The sequence below is a fragment of the Diadema antillarum genome, unplaced genomic scaffold (genome assembly GCF_040938485.1).
Source record: "Diadema antillarum isolate AM-2024a unplaced genomic scaffold, OU_Dant_1.0 scf00000134, whole genome shotgun sequence".
Taxonomy (NCBI): domain Eukaryota; kingdom Metazoa; phylum Echinodermata; class Echinoidea; order Diadematoida; family Diadematidae; genus Diadema; species Diadema antillarum.
This window is the reverse complement of record NW_027271023.1, coordinates 2306635-2326421: the sequence shown is the minus strand read 5'-3', so window position 1 is coordinate 2326421 and position 19787 is coordinate 2306635. Positions and strand designations below refer to the sequence as shown.

The window sequence follows — 19787 nt, the reverse complement described above, 5'->3', positions numbered from 1 at the left end:
ATCCATTTTTCTTTTATCCAATGACGGCATCGTGCCTCCATAATTCTTCAAGCAAACACTCCTTATTTCTGCTCCACTGCGCAGTGTTTTTGTCTTCTTCTCGTCTCTAGTTGTATAAGCGCATTTTAGTATGCGTGAGCAGCTTCTTCCTTCAATTCTAGTACATACACTGTATATCTTCTTATTTTTTTCCTTTCAGTTTCTTTCATCGGTGCATGTGACTATGATTTTTTTGCCCCACCTAATACCGGAGATGAATAATGCTGTCCTGCGCACTCCCTATCAGAAGCAAAAGACAATCATAATTATTAGAAGCAGTTGTAACGGTTTAATGCAGCACAAATTCCATGGAGTTCACAATACCCTTTTGCTTCACCACTGGTGTTCAAAGGAGTAGTGCTTTAGCAATGAACATTTTAGAAAATTTGTAACCACACCTTTCGCTACTAACACTTGTCCATATCACTGTGTATGAACTGTCAAACTGATGACTATGTCAGCCACTAAATTCCCTGCTGAAATTTAAACAAACTTTTATTCCAGAAATTTCTTTGAAGTTTTCCCAGAAATGTCACTCAGTTCTTGACCTGTTCACTGTTGCAAGCCACTTTCTGTGACTTTAAACAGGTCAAGCAAAGTCCTGAATTTGAATCTTCTTCAAACTTAGAAGAAGAATCAAGGAGCAGTGATTCATAAATAATGCCAATTACATGCAATTATATAGATGTAGATTTATGAAGAATTACAGATCAAAATGTTGCAACTCATATGTAGTGCCTTTCTGTCTTGTCATGATAAATACTCCTTTACAAATTTTTTCAGGATCACCACCAACATTTTTCATTTTGTTCCTGAGCCAATTCTGATATTCCATGCAAAAATAGCTAAATGAAAAAACAAATGAATAGATAAAATCATTCATGAAGTTGGTTCATGATTTTTGACATAAAGATGCTAATCCAACATTTGACAGACTAACAGGCAGACCAATACCAGCTAAAAACATAATATCTGTGGCTGGTATAAAAATCTGACCAGGCAGAAATAAAGGAAAAGCAAAGGAAGGAGTTGGGAATTTACCATGTTTTAAGCAAAATGATATGAGTCACAATCACATATGCAAATAAGACAAGTCAGTGATTGCATCATATGGTCACTGTCATTGGTTCGTGCATATATTCTGGGGGGGGGGGTGTTTTGTTTTGGGGTTTTTTAGGAGCTGTGACTATGCTCCCCTTTTCAAAGTCATTCTCACTGGATTCTTGCAACTATAACATAACATTGTGTGGGGGATATTATTTGCTTGAATTTTATGTCAAAACAGTCTTTAAAAAAGATGTATTTAAAACTGTTGTGCATGCGAATGGAAGACTTACAGTTAGTTCATGACATCACTTTCTCTAATTTGCATATTTGGCTTGGACTTTATATGTTAAAAAAAAAACAATTTTGAAATTCTGCGATCATCACATTGTTTGTCTGATTTTAGTGACACTGTCACTGCTATATTTGTTTTGAGGGTTTTTCTCTCTTTCTTTTTTTTTTCATAGATTTGTTAGGATTAGCTTGAACTTGAAATTGTAGATTCTAACAGTAATAAATTGTAATATATATCCCTCTGTGTTGGTGTGATAGAGTTTATATGCTTCATGACAGCTGTAAGGATAAACAATTAATACTGTTGACTAGATCCCGTTTTTCTCTCGCCTGAAAATCTTCCTATCTTCATTGCTAATTTTGTCATTAACAGTTATAGATAGACTGAGATGTGTCACTATGCATTGTCCGATATGAACATATCCAGCATCTATGTAAATGGAGAGAGGCAGTGTGTAATGTATGCACTGAAGGGGGTTTCAAGCTTATGTGTATACAGATTTCTGCAGCTAATATCATAGGATAAGCTAATTCCAGTGTGAGGAATTAGAAAATATTTACAAATTAAAGGCGATCTTTCTTATTCTGCCATGATGGGCATTTTTTACAATCTTGCAAAACAGTTTTGTACAGTTGATGAAAAGAGTGTGCATTGATAAATCAAAAGAAGAGGTGACCATGGTCGTGTTTTCATATTTGTATTATGATTCATTTGTTGCAAGGAAATGATTATTGTGTATTTTGAGAAAGTCAAAGGAAAATGAGTATTCTGTCACAGCGATTCAGTGATATACTCAGTATCCAAATTAATGACTTTACATGTAGTTTGCAGACCTGAGGAAGCTCGACACTTTTCCTTGCAGTAAGGCAGTGCTACACAGAGTTTAATACATGCATGAAGTCGCTGTGTATGCTAGCTGTACATTATTAAAAGCAATCCAGAAGTTGAAGGACTGTAGTAATGATCATGATTCTAGGAAGTGTGCCATCATGATTCCTCCCCACGTGGATAACTGTTCTCCTCATCATCCCGGGTCTTTTCTTTTTTTCTTTTTCTTTTTTTTTCTTAATACCCCTCTAGACTTTTGTCTCAATTCATTCCCTCCTGGAATCACATTCACTTTCCCAAATTGCATTCACTCCCCCGAATCATCATATATCTCACTCAAATCACATCCTTCTCCCCCAAATTACATCCCTTTTACCTTTCACAAATCTACCCCAAATCACATCCTTTTCCCTAATAAATTACATCCCTTTTACCTTTAACAAATCTACCCCAAATCACATCCTTTTCCCTAATAGATTACTTCCCCTTTACCTTTAACAAGTCTACCCCAAATCACATCCTTCTCCCTCAGATTATATCCCCCTTTCCCTCTGAACAAGCCCCTCTGTTTTCTCACCCTCCTCCTCCTCCTCTTCCTCCTCAGAGTTTCCAGTGGTCGTTTTTTAACTCACGTCGGAGCCCTCTCTGTAATAATATGATGAACGGTCTGCAATGTGATGACAGCCTTGTTTGCAAGGCAGCTAACCAGTCACTTCTAATTAGCATCAATCTTACAATTAATTATGTCTGCCTGTTATAGGAGGGTGCTGTCTCATCTAATAATGTGATTTACACCTCACTTTAATAATAGTTTGCTCTTCGAGGACTGATACACAAATGTGTTTAATATTGTGAACTAATTTGTCTGTGATTTGAATATGTCTGAGTCTTTGATCCTCCCAAAATTGGGGGTAAGATTCGCTGATGTGTGAGGGAAAGGTGTGTAGCCAATATTTTGAGTACTGCTATGTTCATCAAAAATTAAAGATAAGCAAATAAAAAAATCCAACAATTCAGATTTAGAAAATAGTCATATCATATTTGAATATCGATGTATGTGGCATATTGAAGGCATATTACTTGTAGAAGTTTCTGATATAAAGACTGAAATGTGTTCTGTGCCACTTTGTGTACCCAGTGTTGTTTTGTGCATCATTCATATTCAACTAATCACTGGTCTACATCATGTGGAATTGCATTGATTAGACAAACGAAAAAGAAATTGACAATGACATGATCTCATATGTACAATGTATAAAAAAGTGGAAAATTTACCGTCAGTAAAAGAAACATCTAACGTGATTATGATGTAGAGAAATGAAATAATATGTGTGATCATTAACATTTTAACAGTAACGCGTGCTAATATGTGACCGCACTATTTGTAATCGTATCTATGTTATATTAATCAGTGTTGCACTACATTAATGTAGTATTGATTTGAATGTCCTTTGCACTGTGGTACTTGAAATAAATGTGTTCTTTCCCTTCCCTCGACAGAGATTGACCGTTGCACCCACGAAGTCACGCACCTCTTTCCAAACCCCAAAATGCATGATTTTTAATATATTTTTCATATTTTTATACTTTTATTTTTATATTTTCTTTACCATATATATTTTGCGTATTTGAACAGAAATGCCAAGACTCCTTGTGTCACCCATTCAAAGATGTTTATCTTCTTGATATTTGCCCAATTTCTTTTAATACTGCAGTGGTGGTATATTGAATATGTGGGGAAACCCACAAAAGAAAGTCACCAAAAAAGTTTAAAGTTTTACTTAAGCCGGGATGAACTCTGCAGTAACCGGGTGAACAATGCTAAAATCAGTGACATCTAACTGATTACTCCTCTCAACTTCTCGCGACATTAAGCGCAGCAATTTTGATTCCCTTGTTGCGATATTTGGGGGAAGAATGGCATCTGCCAAAGAGTTTTGCTACATGATGTCCCTTGTGTGCAAAAACAGTACATGTATGCATTCTATTTAAAATCTTTAGGTGATAACAATAAGACAACGCTTTTCGTCCATTTATCCTTGATCTTTCCATTCCCAGAAAGGCAAAAAAAAAAAAAAAAAAATAAGATAAGAAGGAAAGAAAAGAAGGGGAGATTATATGTTTAAATAAAGATATACAGCATTTTTTTCCCCCATCTCCATCTCGAAATTGTTATCTCCCATCTGCACACTGGATAATCCTCCTGCCGTCCAACATCAGCCACCCTCACTCCAACACCGGTCTACCCCGATGATGCACGATAACATCTTCTTTTTCCTTTTGTTCCCACTTCTGTCCTGACCCGTCTCTTTCCTGTTGGACCCTTGTCAACCGTGTCATCTGCGGCTGCAACAAAAAAAAAAATGATGTCACGCCGTTTGCCTAATAGAACCGAATCAGCGCCATGGATCTAGAGGTGTTTTTTTTTTTTGCGTGTGTTTTATTGTTTTTGCCTTTTGTTTATAGTACATCCGGCAAAAGAATATAGTTATTTGACCTACTAGCATAGGAATTTGGTTTGGCGTGTAGTCCTTCTAGATAAAGAAAAAAAAAAAGAAAAGATAAAAAGTGTTGCAGTACTTAGAGTTTAGCTTGTGTGACATTTTGTGCAGCTTATAAAATGCATTTGAATAATAGCCTCCTTTTCTCTTTTAACTCCTTTCAATTTATAAACCAAGAGAACAAATTGTCTCATGCAAGTAATGCTTCTTTCTAATGGAATGATATTGCACGAATCATCAAAGTTTTGCTTTCTAATGAAAAATCAATCTAATCATGCATGAAATAGCCATTATTGACATCGGGTATCTGGGTCTGCATGTTTTTAATCATAGTTATCATTGGGTTTGATTGACCATATTACAGAGTAGCTAATTAACTTTAGAACATAGTAGCCAAGATTAAACCACTAGGAGATAGAATACAGTGCCTTTATACTAAAAGTGATTGTCTCTTTGGATTTAACACACTCTTGCATGCAAAGTGAGTTCGTTAAAACTGACCTTTAGTTCGTAGACTACAGCACAGGTCGTCCTCATTTGCCTTATCATCATCGACATCGTTACCATCGCCACCGTCTTCATCACTGCTGTCGTCGCCGTGCAATTCGGCTGCCAAGCTGTAACAGTAGTTCTACTAGTATATAGTAGTCCTTACTTGAGATACATACAGTAACATGTGGCAGGTGGATTATTTCAAATCGCCGTACCTGCATAGAACAAAGGATGCCATTACCAAGATATATATAGGCAACAGATCCACCTCTTTGTCCAGATTTTTTTTTTTCCACATTTAACACACAAAACAATAGAAAATGAGAATGGGCATTTGCCTGTCATTGAAAATGAGAAACACTGTCAATATTGTGAATTATACATATAGTTGCAATGAGTTTTGATATTTCTGTACTGGAAAAATCAATAGATCATCTCACAGAATGAGATAAGAAAATTGCACCGTCAGTGGTGGGGGGGGGGGGGGGGGGGGAGGGGTAACTTATTTCTTTCTGTCCATTTTTTTTTATAGTATTGACTGACAAATGTGCACTTTGAGTACAGAGTCATTTTGCAGAGATGAATCGTTGATGCTCTCTTCATTTGCTCAAGTGTAAGTCTCAATGGTAGTACTGACTGCGATAGTTTCACACACACAGCATCTGGTAGTGGGAAGAGGCAGCGAGAGAGAACACAGCCTGTAATGAAAAATGCAACAACAACAACCAAAAAACCAACAAGCAAACAAGCTATAAAATTGTTCCACGGGGAATTGAAAGTATCCTCTTACCCGGCCACCTCTCCCCTGGGAGATGACTATTACAAGAAGAAGGAAGGATTATGAGAAGAAGGATTATGATTCTGAAAGAAAAAGGTGCACTCTTCAATCAGGATTATAGAGCAGGAATGAAAACCCGCCAAATATAGGCTCCTACTCATACGCTTCAGAGCGCAATATCGTATGTGAAGTAGGAGGCAAAGAAAATCTTTTCAAAAGGAAAAGCAAGAAAGGTAGTTTAGATGTAACAATAGATCAGCCACAAAAAAAACAAGAAATTGATCTATAGTTAAGAAAAAGAGAATGCTAGATGCCAAGACCATAAGTGTGGTCATCTTGACTTATGTGACATGCCATCCACAGGTGTCGGCAGTTTTGGTCATGTGACTAAAAGACATCATTAATGTCTTTGAATATTCGTCAGTTGTTGTGTTCACAGTTTGAGTGATCTCACTCAGGGGATTTGACTACGTCGTAACTTTGACAGTGGTGGCATGTGACTGTGACATTTATGCCTTGAAATATTCCTCACTCATGACATGTATGTTCACAGATCTTGTTCAGGGGAATAACTATCTGCTAAAGGTACATTGACCTACTGGTTTGATAGTTGAATGCATACGCGGGCAGACGGCGCAAGTTTCCTACAGACACCTACATGTAATGTTATCGACTCCTCTTTAGCGCTTACGCTTAGACTCATTTCCACTCCGGGTCTGCGCATCTTTAACTTTTACGGTTGTATCAGGCAGGGTCATGAGAGAAATATTTTCCTCCAAGTATAGGAGAAAGTTCTTCAGAAAAAATGATTTAATAGTGACATTGCTTGTAAATGACAATTCATATTTTCTTTAATATCCATCAGCAATTAGTAGACAGTTTGTAGTACTGATGCTATTGCCCACATCAGAAGGAATATGAAAGAGTATAACAACCAGGATTATGTAATTTTTTGTTTTTTAAATGTCGCGTACCATTGTTATGTGACAACAGAGCAAAGAAAACATAATGGTACTGGATGCCACAACTGATGTCACTCTGTCCAGACCAACACTGCTTTTTTCATATCCCACGGAGTGCCACATTGGATGTGACTTTCAGTTTAATATTCAACTGGTCATATCTTTCTCAGTGTTTGATTTTACGCAAGTATGTGACTGATGTGTAGCTTCACTGTTTCTGTTGAAAATAGCTTTTTTCTCCATTTATTCATCTTTGTATAGGTGAGTTTAGGCATTGGTAATTTTTGTTGAGAATGAGCTGATTTTGCTATAACACATGTTTCCCATAGACACCTGCCCGAGTATACTTGAGACTACATTTAGTCTTCAACGGGTTAAACTAATTTCTGTTCTCAAATATGCATCAACAGTGTTGCTGATTCCATTGAAGAGAAAACCGAGAAAGGATTAAAAGATTATAAAGTGTAGTAATTCGTTGTTTGATTTTCATCTATTTGTGCATTCTAATGATATGCGTACGTTAGGTGCTTTATGCTTCTATAAATTATCGGATTCACTGCAGTAATAAAAGTAAAGCATCAGTCGCATGCATCCACATAAATTAGGTATAGACTACTTCATGCATCATGCACAGTGGTTGCAACGGTTACAGCTCGTTATTCCGAAGGTTCGTTATTCCAAAGGCTCTTTATTCCTAAGATTCGTTATTCCGAAGGTTCATTGTTCCGAATTTCATTTTCGGATTAACCAATCTTCGGAATAACGAACCTTCGGAATAACGAAACAAATTTTTGGATTAACAAACCCTTTTTCATTTTCGGATTAACGAAACTCTAGGTATACACTGTAGGTGTTTCGGATTAACGACCCTTCGGAGTAACGACCCTTTGGAATAACGAACCTTCGGAATAACGAACAGCACCCGTTGCAACTACATCGTAGGTGCATTGCACCGGTCAGTGATATTTTGCTCTATTATTACATTGATTGCATCAAATAATGTTTCAATACAGAGCATAAACCTGGTAGAAGATTGCACATATGTTTTCCATCTTTTGAGTAGATGGGAGTTTTTGAGATGAAAAAGACTTTCCCCAAAATAGCGTAAGTGGGTTTTTTTGCCCATGCAGTGGTATCTTGTCAAGAGTGGAAACCGCCTGTGTGTTTTCTCATGGTAAAAATACATGTTGTGAGATGTCACATGCCCTATCCAAAGACTGTACTTTTCAGTGTTTGTGGCAGGTGCCATCTCTAATGAGGTACCAGTGGGCCTATGCTGTACTTGCATTCATCTTTGAGTGAATTTATCATCGCTGCTTTTTGACATATTTTCCAGCTACATGCATATATACAAAAATGTAATTCCTCTGTAGTGTGTCACATGTCATTTATGTGTGTATATACATGTATGTCACTGTCAAAATAGACAACTTGTGTTTTCAACACAACTACATTGGCATCACACAATTTAACCTACGAACATTCTATGCAGCGTTAGGGTACATTCACCTACATTGTGCTGTGATTTTCATTAACTGTAATCTCCTATGTGTATCCATAGTACACTGTGTGCTGTGTTACTAAAATTAACACTTTTATTATGGTGAGGGTTTTTTGTTTTCCTCACGTGTGTTGTTTTGAATTTTTTACCTGGGTAATCGTTTGACATGACACTAATACCAGACAGCAGAATAAATCTGCATTAATGCATACAAAACATGATGAACTATAAACAAAAGGTGGCATCTGGTAAAAGACGTTTCGAGTTCATTTCTTTCTATGTCACCTATTAAGTCATAAAGTGTGTGAAATTATTCTGAAACCACGCAGAGAAAAAAAAAGAAAAACATTTCTGATGGGTGTCATTCATTAGAACTTTTCAGCCACCCAAAATTGTGAAAACATGTTTTGTTTTGTTTTGTTGGTTCATAAAGGGATGGTATAGTGGTGGTGGAGATGAGAAATGGGCTTTTGACTTTTTGCGAGATATCAAGATTCCGCTTGTGAAATGGTACAGAGCGTACCATTCTAAGAAGAATTCAAAGTTTATTTGATGAAAATCGGTTTTGAAATGGCAGAGACATCCAAAAACAAAGTAAAACAAAGCTGTCGGAATAAGAGGTGGGTCCCACCTTTTATTAGTATTGCTCTGTTTTGGGTATCTCAGCCATTTCAAAACAAATTTTCGTCAAATAAACATTGAATTTCTCTTGGAATTGCATGCTCCTTTATATTTCATAAGAGGGTTCTCAATTATATCTCACCAAAAAAAAAAAAAAAAAAAATGTTAGAAACCTGAAGTTAGGCCTCAACCAAAACTATACGATCCCAGTGATTTTTGTTACACTTTTGCAAAGTTAACCACCGGCCAACAAAGCGTCGCCAAATTATCAAGCAGAGTCACTCTCAGTTGTTAAGACAACATCCCTTAAACGAATTTACACCGGTGTAAAACTAAATTACCAAACACCAGTGTAAATTTTTGTGGGTTCTATTAGTGTAAACAGTGTGTCTTGTAGTTACTGCCTCTTAATAGAGTAAACATGTCATGATTAAATTGATTTATCAAACCCCCTTTAAAATAAAGCCACACATTTATGTACTATACCATTAAAAAAATCCTATAACTTAAAGAAATTACAAGAAATCAAGGAATCCAAAATATCAGGCGTGCAATTAGGACTGTAGAAGCCAAATGCACAAATTTCTTATTGTCATAGTTGGAGTACAAGACCTCGCAACCATTCTGAATTTAAATTAGAGGTGGAAAGAATCTAAATTTTGACCATTCCCAGCTCTTGTTTCAATAGGAGTTTGCTATTTTTTCTTGATAATTTTACTACACGCTCTCATGGGAACTGCTCTTTCTTTCCTAATTTTGAGTACCAATCATCCCTGTTTTTCAGTCAGAAAAGTTGGAAGGTCTAGTTGGAGTGACGCTTTGAGAGGGAAGAAACCCAAGTCATATGGCAACCAAAATCATACTGAGAGAATTGTAATAGGGAAAGTATGTTTGTTGAGATTTTCAACAGTCCGCTGAACAGTCATGTGTTTTGTGTGCATTCATGCAGAGAGGTGATGTAATGTCATCATTATGTGCACTCATCATGTGAGTGTGAATCCAACAGTATAATTGTTGTATATATGCAATCCTGATGATCACTTGTGTCATCAACTCCTTTGGGTGCTGCACTCTACACACGGGTTCAAAAGGTTGTAACTGTCACTTTGATGAATTGTCTTGCACTCTCCATTTTCCCACAGTCAAATGTCTATCAATGTGTTTGAGAGTCAGTGGTTAGTGATGACTTATAATCTGATGACATAAAAACAAAATATGTTTCACTCTGCGTTCGCCCATGTCAGAAATTTGCAGTTCATTATGAACGCGTTTCATTAACAATCAACTTGTGTCAGTGGTAATATTCTGACCAGAATTTCAAAAGTGAAAGAGCAATTTGTGTTCTGCAGATCTGAATTTATTTTATAGATTAGAATCGCACTCGTGATTCCTGGGGATTTTTAGTACTAAAATAAAGAAGAGTTCATATCTGGGGAAGAAAGACGTTTGTGATGTCATTTGCTATCATCAAGAAATATTACCTAGTTTTGTTTTGTTTTGTTTTTCCAGTAAAGCAGGATTTAAAAAAAGAAGAAGAAGAAGAAATAAATGCAGTGTATATGTATTTAAATCATTGCACAGGATTTTCCGTTCTTATCATCAAGCGCACACTTCCTGGGATTCAATCAAATATTAGAATCCCTTTCTTGCTGGGAAGGAGTGAAAGTGATGCACTTTGTAAAGATGAAAGGCAGGATTTTCTTGTCTTAATGCTATTATCCCCCAGAAGGAAATTTGTACCGAAAGGCAAGGGATAATGTAAGCTAACACTGCATAATTCTACCGGATAGCGGGGGCATCAAAAAAGAAAATGATTTTAAGATATTGCAATATTTGTGTAAACATTGAGTTCAGCAGGAATATTTCTATGTAAAAATGGTAGGCTTATGGTATACAGAGATATGTGATTCGTGTTGCGACTCCAGCTCAAGCTTTTGTGTTGTCTTTTTTCCCCCTTTTCTGTCAAACAGCGGAAACGATGAAGGTGACTAAAGGCAAGACAAAGGGAAAGGACAAGAAACAGAGTGAAGCCGAGGTAAAAACTCAGAGAGAAACAAAATGAACAAATATCTGCATTTCATTTGCCCCCCCCCCCCCATACCCCACAAAGATACTCATTGCATACCATCTTCTTCTACCAGCTCCATTCTGTTCTCTACCACGAGATTTGGCTGTTAATACTAACTAACAGAAATAGTGTGGTAGAATTATTAAGTTTCTCTTTGTATTTTTTTGTGGGGGGGGGGGGGGCGGGTTGGTATTGTAAAGGTATAGGCCTACAGCTTCGCGTATGGATTGGGTCGGTGTAACACATTCAAGCTTTTTACGTCTGTTAAGTTAGACATATATGCAAAATTTACCGGTACTTAAACGCCGGTATGGTTCTATGAATAGCGTGATCTTAAGATCATGAGTTAACTCAATGCTTGTTAATTAGAGATATTTGTGATTAAAACTGCTAAAAAGAAAAGCAAAAAGAAACTGAAAATATAGGATATTTGTAATCATAACTTCAAGAGTATTAATTCTTGTGTAACACGTGATGTATCAGTGGAAAGGTTTTATTTTACTCTATCTGATTATGTACTTGGCTTTATTAAAAGATGTTCAGAAATGGCAGTTGAACTGTTTTGCAAACAAACTCTTCATATATATGGATATATATTTATGCATATTTTAAGGCTATTGTTTTGATATGGCTATTTCCAATCAATCTGTATCCTCATACATTTTACTCCACCTTTAAAGACCCCAGAATTCTCCTGATTGCTACATCAGATTCATCACTTCTTCTTCTTCTCTCCCAAGATACCGTCCATTATCTTTCTCTTGCCCATTCCTGCCATCACCCTGCCTTTTAAAAACAAGTATATAGCCATTCTCTTGTGCAAGTCCCTCATTTTTTGCTCTTTTATATTTGTTTTAGTGGGCTTGCCCAATAAAGTTACTAGTATTTCTCCCTGAAGAGCACACTTTGGTGTCAAGAGTGGGCATGTACTCTGTGTCAGTGCAAACTGCACCAACTGGATTAATAGTGCCAAAATGTCTTCTCCACCTTGTACCCCTGATAATCTTAATCCAGTTAGATTTGCACCCCGCTGTCACTACCAGTGTGCTTCATCTATCTCTCATCTCCCTCTCTTGCTGTCTACGTCTCCTCCCACCCCTCCCCTCTCCTCAATTCTGATTCACACCACTAAGCATCTCTAACACCCGGTCCCTTGTTCACCACTGAACTATAAATGCGGCCTTTGCTCTATTAATGCCTGTCTCCCAAATACATCCTGCCCATCTTCCATCATTTAATTACTACAAGTGTCTTGATCCCCGCCCCTCCCCAATTCCCTTTTTCTCTTTAATGCGAGCCTTCCCTATCCAGCCTTCTTGCCCATTACATGTGGAACCATCGTAATCTTGTTGAGCGCCCAGTAACAGGGTTCATTCCCCAGCTCCATATATAGTGCCCGCCTGTGTGATAAAGTCGTCTGCTTTGTCCACTGCAAATGTCTTCTCTTGGCTACCAAACATGCACTTTAATGTGTGGAAGCAGAGGTCATATATTAAACCTTCATGAACTGGGTAGAGTTTAGGGAGAGTAGAGGCAGGGTGGGGGTATTGTGCCCAGGCAGAGTTCAACCAGATTTTTTTTTAAATATAATACATTATGTTTATTGTATTTTTTGGTGAAAATTTGTGTGCTCATTGTTTTCAGTGTCCTGTGCAAATATATGTCATTAACCAGATTATCTCAAATGTTTCCATGTCTCATCCAGTTTATAACCATTTCTTTTCATCTGTTTTCTCTAACTTACCATTTTATCTGTCTTTGTTTCTATCTTTTTTTTTTATTGATTTACTGGTAGGTAATAGCTAAAGCTCGCCTTACCACCCAATTGCCTGACACCCCTTTTCACTTCCCATCCCCTAGCTCCTCCATCTGTCACTTCTATCTATTACAATGCCATGTCTCAATCACTCTGACAAGTAATGTGTCTTCTCCCTGTCCTCCCCCCTCCCTCTCTCCCGTGCATCAGTCACCAGACATCCTGGAAGCCATCAACCCTCTCGTGGCGGAGCAGCCGGAGTCGATCGACGGCCAGCTCTGGATCCCCGGCAACCGGGCTCTCATCAACCTTAACCTTGCACGTGAGTAGGCAACTCCCTCGATCCCTCCCCTCCTCTCTTTATCTCCCCCCATCAGCGTGCATCGTCGTCATCGCGGGCACGAGTCCTCCAGAGTTTTCCTTACATTGATTAGGGATGTAATCCATCTCACGTTTGCTCACTCCTCTGGCGGGATCGATTCTCCTGCCCTTCTCGCGTGCGTTACCGAGAAGCTGTCAGCCCCTTCACCGGTGGGTCAGAACAACGACATCAGCGCTCAGTGCTCAATGTCAGGCCCAGAAATAACCCCTCTGTGTACACACAGGGGGTTTGGAGACACCACTACGTCTCAAGTGTGTGTTTTTCATGAACAACACAAAGAATGAGTGAAACAAGATGTTTGCAATGTGGACTCACGTAGGCTCAATTTACTTCATTTTTCTTTCTTTTTTCTGCTTGTGTTTTCTGTAGATACAAGCAGAAAAAAAATAATTCTGCTTGTACACTTCATTGCTGTTTGGGGATACTTCAAATGTGACATTCTCATGAATATTCATGGTTTCAAGAGAAGGAAGGAGAGGATGGGTATATAAAGTGATATTGGATGCACGAGGTAATATGAACAGATGATGTGAACAGACTTGTATGCCTTCAAACTGATATGATGCTCTGCTGACGTTTTGAAAAGGAGAGATATGTGGAGACTTTGCGTTTATATTGGAGATGACCAATCATCGTATCAAATGATGCTTCAAAGAATTAATCATGCATTTGACTCGTGCTTCTCAAACAGGTATTGTTTGTATATCTTAAGTCCCTCTATCCCCCCTCTCTCTCTCTCTCTCTTTCTTTTTAACACATTGATGGGGGCACCCACGCTTTTCAAGAATTTAATTCCTTTTTAACTATTCAAATACTGCATAATGCTACCCAGTGGACACAGATAATACTTTCAAAATGATACCAACAGTGACAGGAAGCCTAATTGATACAGAAAACTTTCAGCAATTTGAGTAAACACATAGAAACTCATCTGGTAATTGCCCACTCTTTCCGTCATTAGGTAACCTTATACTTGGCTGACTAGCTTTCATCCACTCCATTGGACTTTCTCGAGCCAAATTATTCTTTCACGCAGCAGCTGCTCGTTTGACGCTGCTTCCAAGTCACTAGGGTGTGGATGGGAGACGATGTTCATTCAAGAGTGAGGAAGTTCAATTCCCCATTGCTGAAAAAGGTGCAGAAGGCACTTGGTAAGGATGAAATATAACATTATCTGCATTGAAGAGTATCAGTCCTCTTCATTTTAGGCTCATGACAACAACAAAAAAAAAAAAAATAGAATGGTATCCATATATTGACAGAGTGCCTTCCGAAGAGTGTTCCTTTATGAAGTACAGTGCACAGCATCCCAGAACCCAGAGCATATTGTTCATAATAACTCCTCCTGCTCCTCCTCTTCTTCTTCTTCCTCCTCCTCCTCCTCCTCTTCCCCCTTCCTCCTCCTCCTCTTCCTCCTCCTCCTCCCCTTCTACCCCTCCTACTCTTCTTCCTTCTCTTCTTCCTCCTCCACCTCCTCCTCTCCCTCCTCATTCTTCTCCTCCTCCTCTTCCCCCTTCCTCCTCCTCCTCTTCCTCCTCCCCTTCTACCCCTCCTACTCTTCTTCCTTCTCTTCTTCCTCCTCCACCTCCTCCTCTCCCTCCGCATTCTTCTTCTCCTCCTCCTCTTCCCCCTTCCTCCTCCTCCTTTTCCTCCTCCTCCTCTTCTACCCCTCCTACTCTTCTTCCTTCTCTTCTTCCTCCTCCTCCTCTCCCTCCTCTCCCCTTCCTCCTCTTCATCATCCTCCTCTTTCTCCTTCTTCCCCTTCCCTCCTCCTCCTTCTCCACCTCCTCCCCCTCCTCCTTCTCGTCTTCCTCCTCTTTCTCCTCCTCTTCCTTCTCTTTCTCCTCTTTCTCCTAATCCTCTTTCCCCTCCTCCTCCTTCTCTTCCTCCTCCTCCTCTTCCTCCTTCCCCTCCCGCTTCCCCCTCCTCCTCCTCCTCCTCCTCTCCTTCCACCACCTCCTCTCCCCCTCCTCCTCTCCCCATCCTTCTCCTCCTCCTCCTATCCCCCACATTCTTTTTTTTTTTTTTTGCTTCGCACCACAGGTAATCAAATCGGGGAGGCAGGTATGAAGGCATTACTTCTCGCTGTCCAGTATCAGCAGACCCTCAGCACACTGTCCTCATCCGGCTCTCAAAGGGCTAATGAGGTTGTCCATTGCGGTAAGTCAACTCTCCATCTGAACAGGAATTCTTACCCAACAATGACAACATTTTCAAGCAAAGAATAGGATCTTAAAAGTGACAAAATACTGTGCACATACATAGCAGCAGTGTAAAATCATTCCGAAATGTGTAAAAGTGCCAAAGTCAATGGCAAATATTCAACTTTTATTTGACTTTGTAGACTCAGACATAAGTATTTTAGGTTGTGAAATGGTTAGGGTTAGTTTGTGCATGACTGAAAATCACTATGGAAGCCTACAGGGCTGTGCGAAACCACACTAGTGCCGCGTGCTATAGCTTGCAATTGCCCATGCATGCAGTGGCTTCAGATCAGAAAAATAGTAAGATATCAAATAGCAAGGACCTCCCACATTACCTCTCTCGAAAAATCCAGACTAGAAACTAACTTTCTCTTTTTTACCTGGCCTTACATACCAATTATGCAATGCTCTGTCCAGAATTTCCTAGCAAAAGTTTGCAGCGATGAACAAATGCAGAATATTCTTATCACAGCTTCTTCATCAAAAACTTTTGTATAATATGTCTGTCATTAAAGATTGTGGTTATGGATATTTTTGACACTCTGGTTCTCATGAATTATTTTTTCCACCTGATGTTCTCCAAAAATGAATACATGAAACCCACATATCTGGCACTAGAAAAATAAAGGGGGGAAGGAGAAGAAAAAAACGATTAGTCTAACAGAGATGTGAACAGTCCTCGTCAGTAATCCTCGGGGGATCATCATGTACCGGAGTAGATCCCAGATCTCACCATCAACTTCTAGAGTGTGAGGGGGAAAAGCAGGTTGGCAGTGCTGCTGTGAAGGATTATACAATCCAACCGTGATTGTCAAGTTGTTTTTAGTTGAAAGGAATATGTCATGTTGGAATAATAAACTTTGCAGAGATTTCTTGCTTCTGTGTACTCAGAAGATCATTGCAGGGGGGAAAAACGGGTAAATATTTAAAGAAAGATGAGAGCTTTAGATTGCATAGTTGACTCAGGGAAGGAAATACATGAGGTGCATTTGGGTATCTTAATTCCCAATATTTATTACTTTCTTGCTTCTTGGGGGATTTACGTGCCCTGAGGGAGGACATCTGCATTTATATGAATTTTCTTACCTATGCCTACTTTACTCATAATATGTGTTTGAGTGTATGTGTGTGTGTTTTCCCTACGTGTATCCAGACTATCAGGATGCTGTGTTGTGTCAATAGCTATCAAAACAGGTGTAATAATCGGCCCATTGGAAGCACAAGTTTTTTGAAAAGCCGCAAATTGCGTATTGTGCGGGGATTCGAATTAGGCTGAACTTTGGGATCTCGGCAGACTTTCCAGAGCAAAGGGGAATGTTAATTTGCAAGCTTGTACTGATACTTGTCATTAATAGAAGGCGATAGAGTGTAGATATGAAATAAAGCTGGCAACTTCTTAAAGAGAGAGAAAAAGAAGCTCTGCAACAAGTGTGTTTTAAATCCTTGTGCCCACTTTGTTTTCAGTGTAGCTGCCGAGTTTTACATTCCTAACATTGCATACTTTCTTGACTATCAAAAAGCTGTTTTGATTGGCCAACAGAATGGATCAATAGCCCATGAGAATCCAAAGAATGGATTAAAATTGCCTGGCTTTGTGGAGGACTAGATGGAAAATGCTGCTTTAGACTTGATGGGGGGAGAAGAGAAAATCAATATGTCCTCCAAATCCCAATGAAACGAAGTCGTTAACATTGTCACAGAAATCATGTGGGGAAAACTTATCATGGCAACCGAAATGGTCAGGTGATAGCCATGTTTTTAAATCCAAATCTTTCTGTTTCATTGATGTGCTGAGTAACATCAAACATGAAACAGATAGCAATGGACCCAATAAGCCTGTTTAAACCAGCATCTTGGTCTGAAAGCCCCTCACTTGCAAAGACCACTAGTTTGATTCCCCTGAGAGTTGGTAATGTGTACACAGTTTTGCCTGTGTGCAATGTCCACCTGCCAGTAAAGGTCATATCATTGTGTTTCCGTGCGAGTGGTCTCCCTATTTCATTGAATGCATACAATTTCTGGTTTCCGAAACGGAGAATCGTATGCATGCTGTACTTGCGGCTGTCACCATGCTTCTTGGTACCCTAGTAGATTTCCAGCATACAGATAATATTTTGAAGAACCAAAGAACATACATGACTAAGAGAAATGTTGATGTGCATATCGCGCTTGAGCTGATCTGTTGATTTTTGTTTCGTCTCGTTTGTCTTCAAACCATCCCTTTGCAGAAGAACGGCGTCAGCGGAGAGTGCGAGACTTACCAGAAACTCCATGACCTCATGGTCCAGAAGGACCCATTCTACAAGCCGGTGTCGCAGAGCCCCTCGGGGGACAACCAGTCAACGGCGGGCTAGTTTGGAGGATCGAGGGAAAAACCAGCCATCAAAAATGAGAGCCGGGCAGTTTTCTCCCATGACTGCACACGGCGGCGGCGACAGTGGGCGTGGGCGGGGAAGAGAGGAGGAGATTGAGAGATACTATAGAGAACTCTTTTTAAGATTTCCTTCAGTTTTCTTCCCTTGAATGCAAAACGACCAAAGCCAGTGGCGCATGCTGGGGTGCAGACGCTGGGATCTTGTGATTTTTGATGTAGCCTATTGCTCATCATCAGATGTATATTCATTTCTCACCATTCCTCCTGTAACAGTTTGTGAGAGGCAGAATGACATCACAAGGGAGATTAACAAATCAATTTTTTTTTGTGTGTGTGCAAAATTAAAAGCTGGGGCGGCTAGGATTTTGTTTGATAATCAAAGTTTGGAGAGCATGGCTCTAGCAACATTCCTTGATATTTGATGGGGGTTTTTTTTGTTTGTTTTTTTTAATAGGGGGCTTGCTTTTGCTTTCTTTTTGGCTTTTAGTTATCAAATGTTTTTGTCATGAAGACATTAACCCATTGAGGACTGGCTGATTTTGCTACAACACGCATTTCCCATAGACACTTGCCCGAGTATACTCGGGACTCGTCCTCAACGGGTTAAGGGCTCTGTGTTGTTGTTAGCAACAGATGGCATACACAGAACATTATATTAGTCAAGTAATTGAGAATTCTGTGAAAATCCAATGTTTTAGAAAAGCCCCTTGAAATTCCAGTCTGTGCTTTATATCTGAATTGAAATGACTGTCTTCGAGACACTAATCGCAGGTGGTCTGCAGTTTCAAGCAATCTTCAAAATGCTTTATAGCGAAAGCCAACTTGAGTTGCTATTTTCTAATCATTCATAGGGCCTAATTCACTATACCTCTCTGTTATTCCATGATGAGAACTACATGGCATTTGTTGTCTTTGTTATCAAGTAAATACAGACATTGGCAGGGAATGCCCATCAGATTTCATTTTTTAATAGTATTTGCAGATTCAGTATCAATCTTACATGAAAAGGTCACATTCACTTGGAAATGATTATTTTGATCTTTTCTTGTTTTCTGCTTGATTTTAGCATTGATAATGATATTTACATAATACTGGATATCAATGAATGGGATACCAGGAAATATTGCAGGAGTTACCGGTCAATATGCACGAATTAAAGATGAGTGCAATATTGGCTCTAACGAGTGCAATATACCCTGGCATTCCATGAATTAGAGCCATTAAATATATTCATTATTATCTATAGTCATTATCTAGAGATGGCATTAACTGTGAAAAAGTACCATACTTCTACGAGACATTGAGGTCAACTCTGCACTGAAAATAAAGTGACTTGCACTTGCCTATGTAGCAAGATGTTTGCAAACTTGTGAAATGTAATGAGAGTCTGTGCACCTAGCAAGCACTTGTACGACAGATGAGACAATACACGGTGTAATATTGCACGGCCACAAAGAACGGTAGCTTATGGGGAATTAAAACATTGGCCTATGCATTTCCTTCAATATTTTCTCGTATTACACAGTGGAAATCAAGCGGACAAGAATAAGCTTTTTGAATGCACCACTTAAACGTCCTGTGTAATTCATAGTTCCGAAGCACCCTGCAACTCAGTACTGTGCCCTTATCAGTGCTGGTATATCGTGAAGAAATGTGTACATGATTCTTCAACACACCATGATAATCCCACAAAGTGTTTTTCGGGGGGTTTTTTTCTCTTTTTTTTTCTATATCTTTACAAAGAGGAGCCTTAGGTAACACAAGCATTTGTAATGACATTCCACTTTTAGCAAACAGCAGATTATTTGCCCAGATGTTAGCCGTATAGGTTTACACCCCATTTGTTTACCCTGGCGTAAAATCCAGTATTTGCTTAGACTGCACCCATCGGTGTTAGCAGTCTTTGAAGATTTTTTTTCCACTGCTGAAAGAGTTGAGGGTT

General features: G+C 39.0%; 1 protein-coding gene across 1 annotated transcript in view; it reads left to right on the top strand.

The window, feature by feature from the left end:
• Nucleotides 1-17907, top strand: part of LOC139720834 (leucine-rich repeat-containing protein 71-like) — a 112353-nt gene extending 94446 nt beyond the window's left edge. The window contains 6 exon segments of the mRNA XM_071632171.1: nt 4596-4622; nt 11032-11096; nt 13096-13207; nt 15311-15383; nt 15385-15427; nt 17700-17907. Of these exon segments, the coding sequence (XP_071488272.1) occupies nt 4596-4622; nt 11032-11096; nt 13096-13207; nt 15311-15383; nt 15385-15427; nt 17700-17825 (446 nt within the window). The 3' untranslated portion in view covers nt 17826-17907.
• The last annotated feature ends 1880 nt before the right edge of the window (nt 17908-19787 follow it).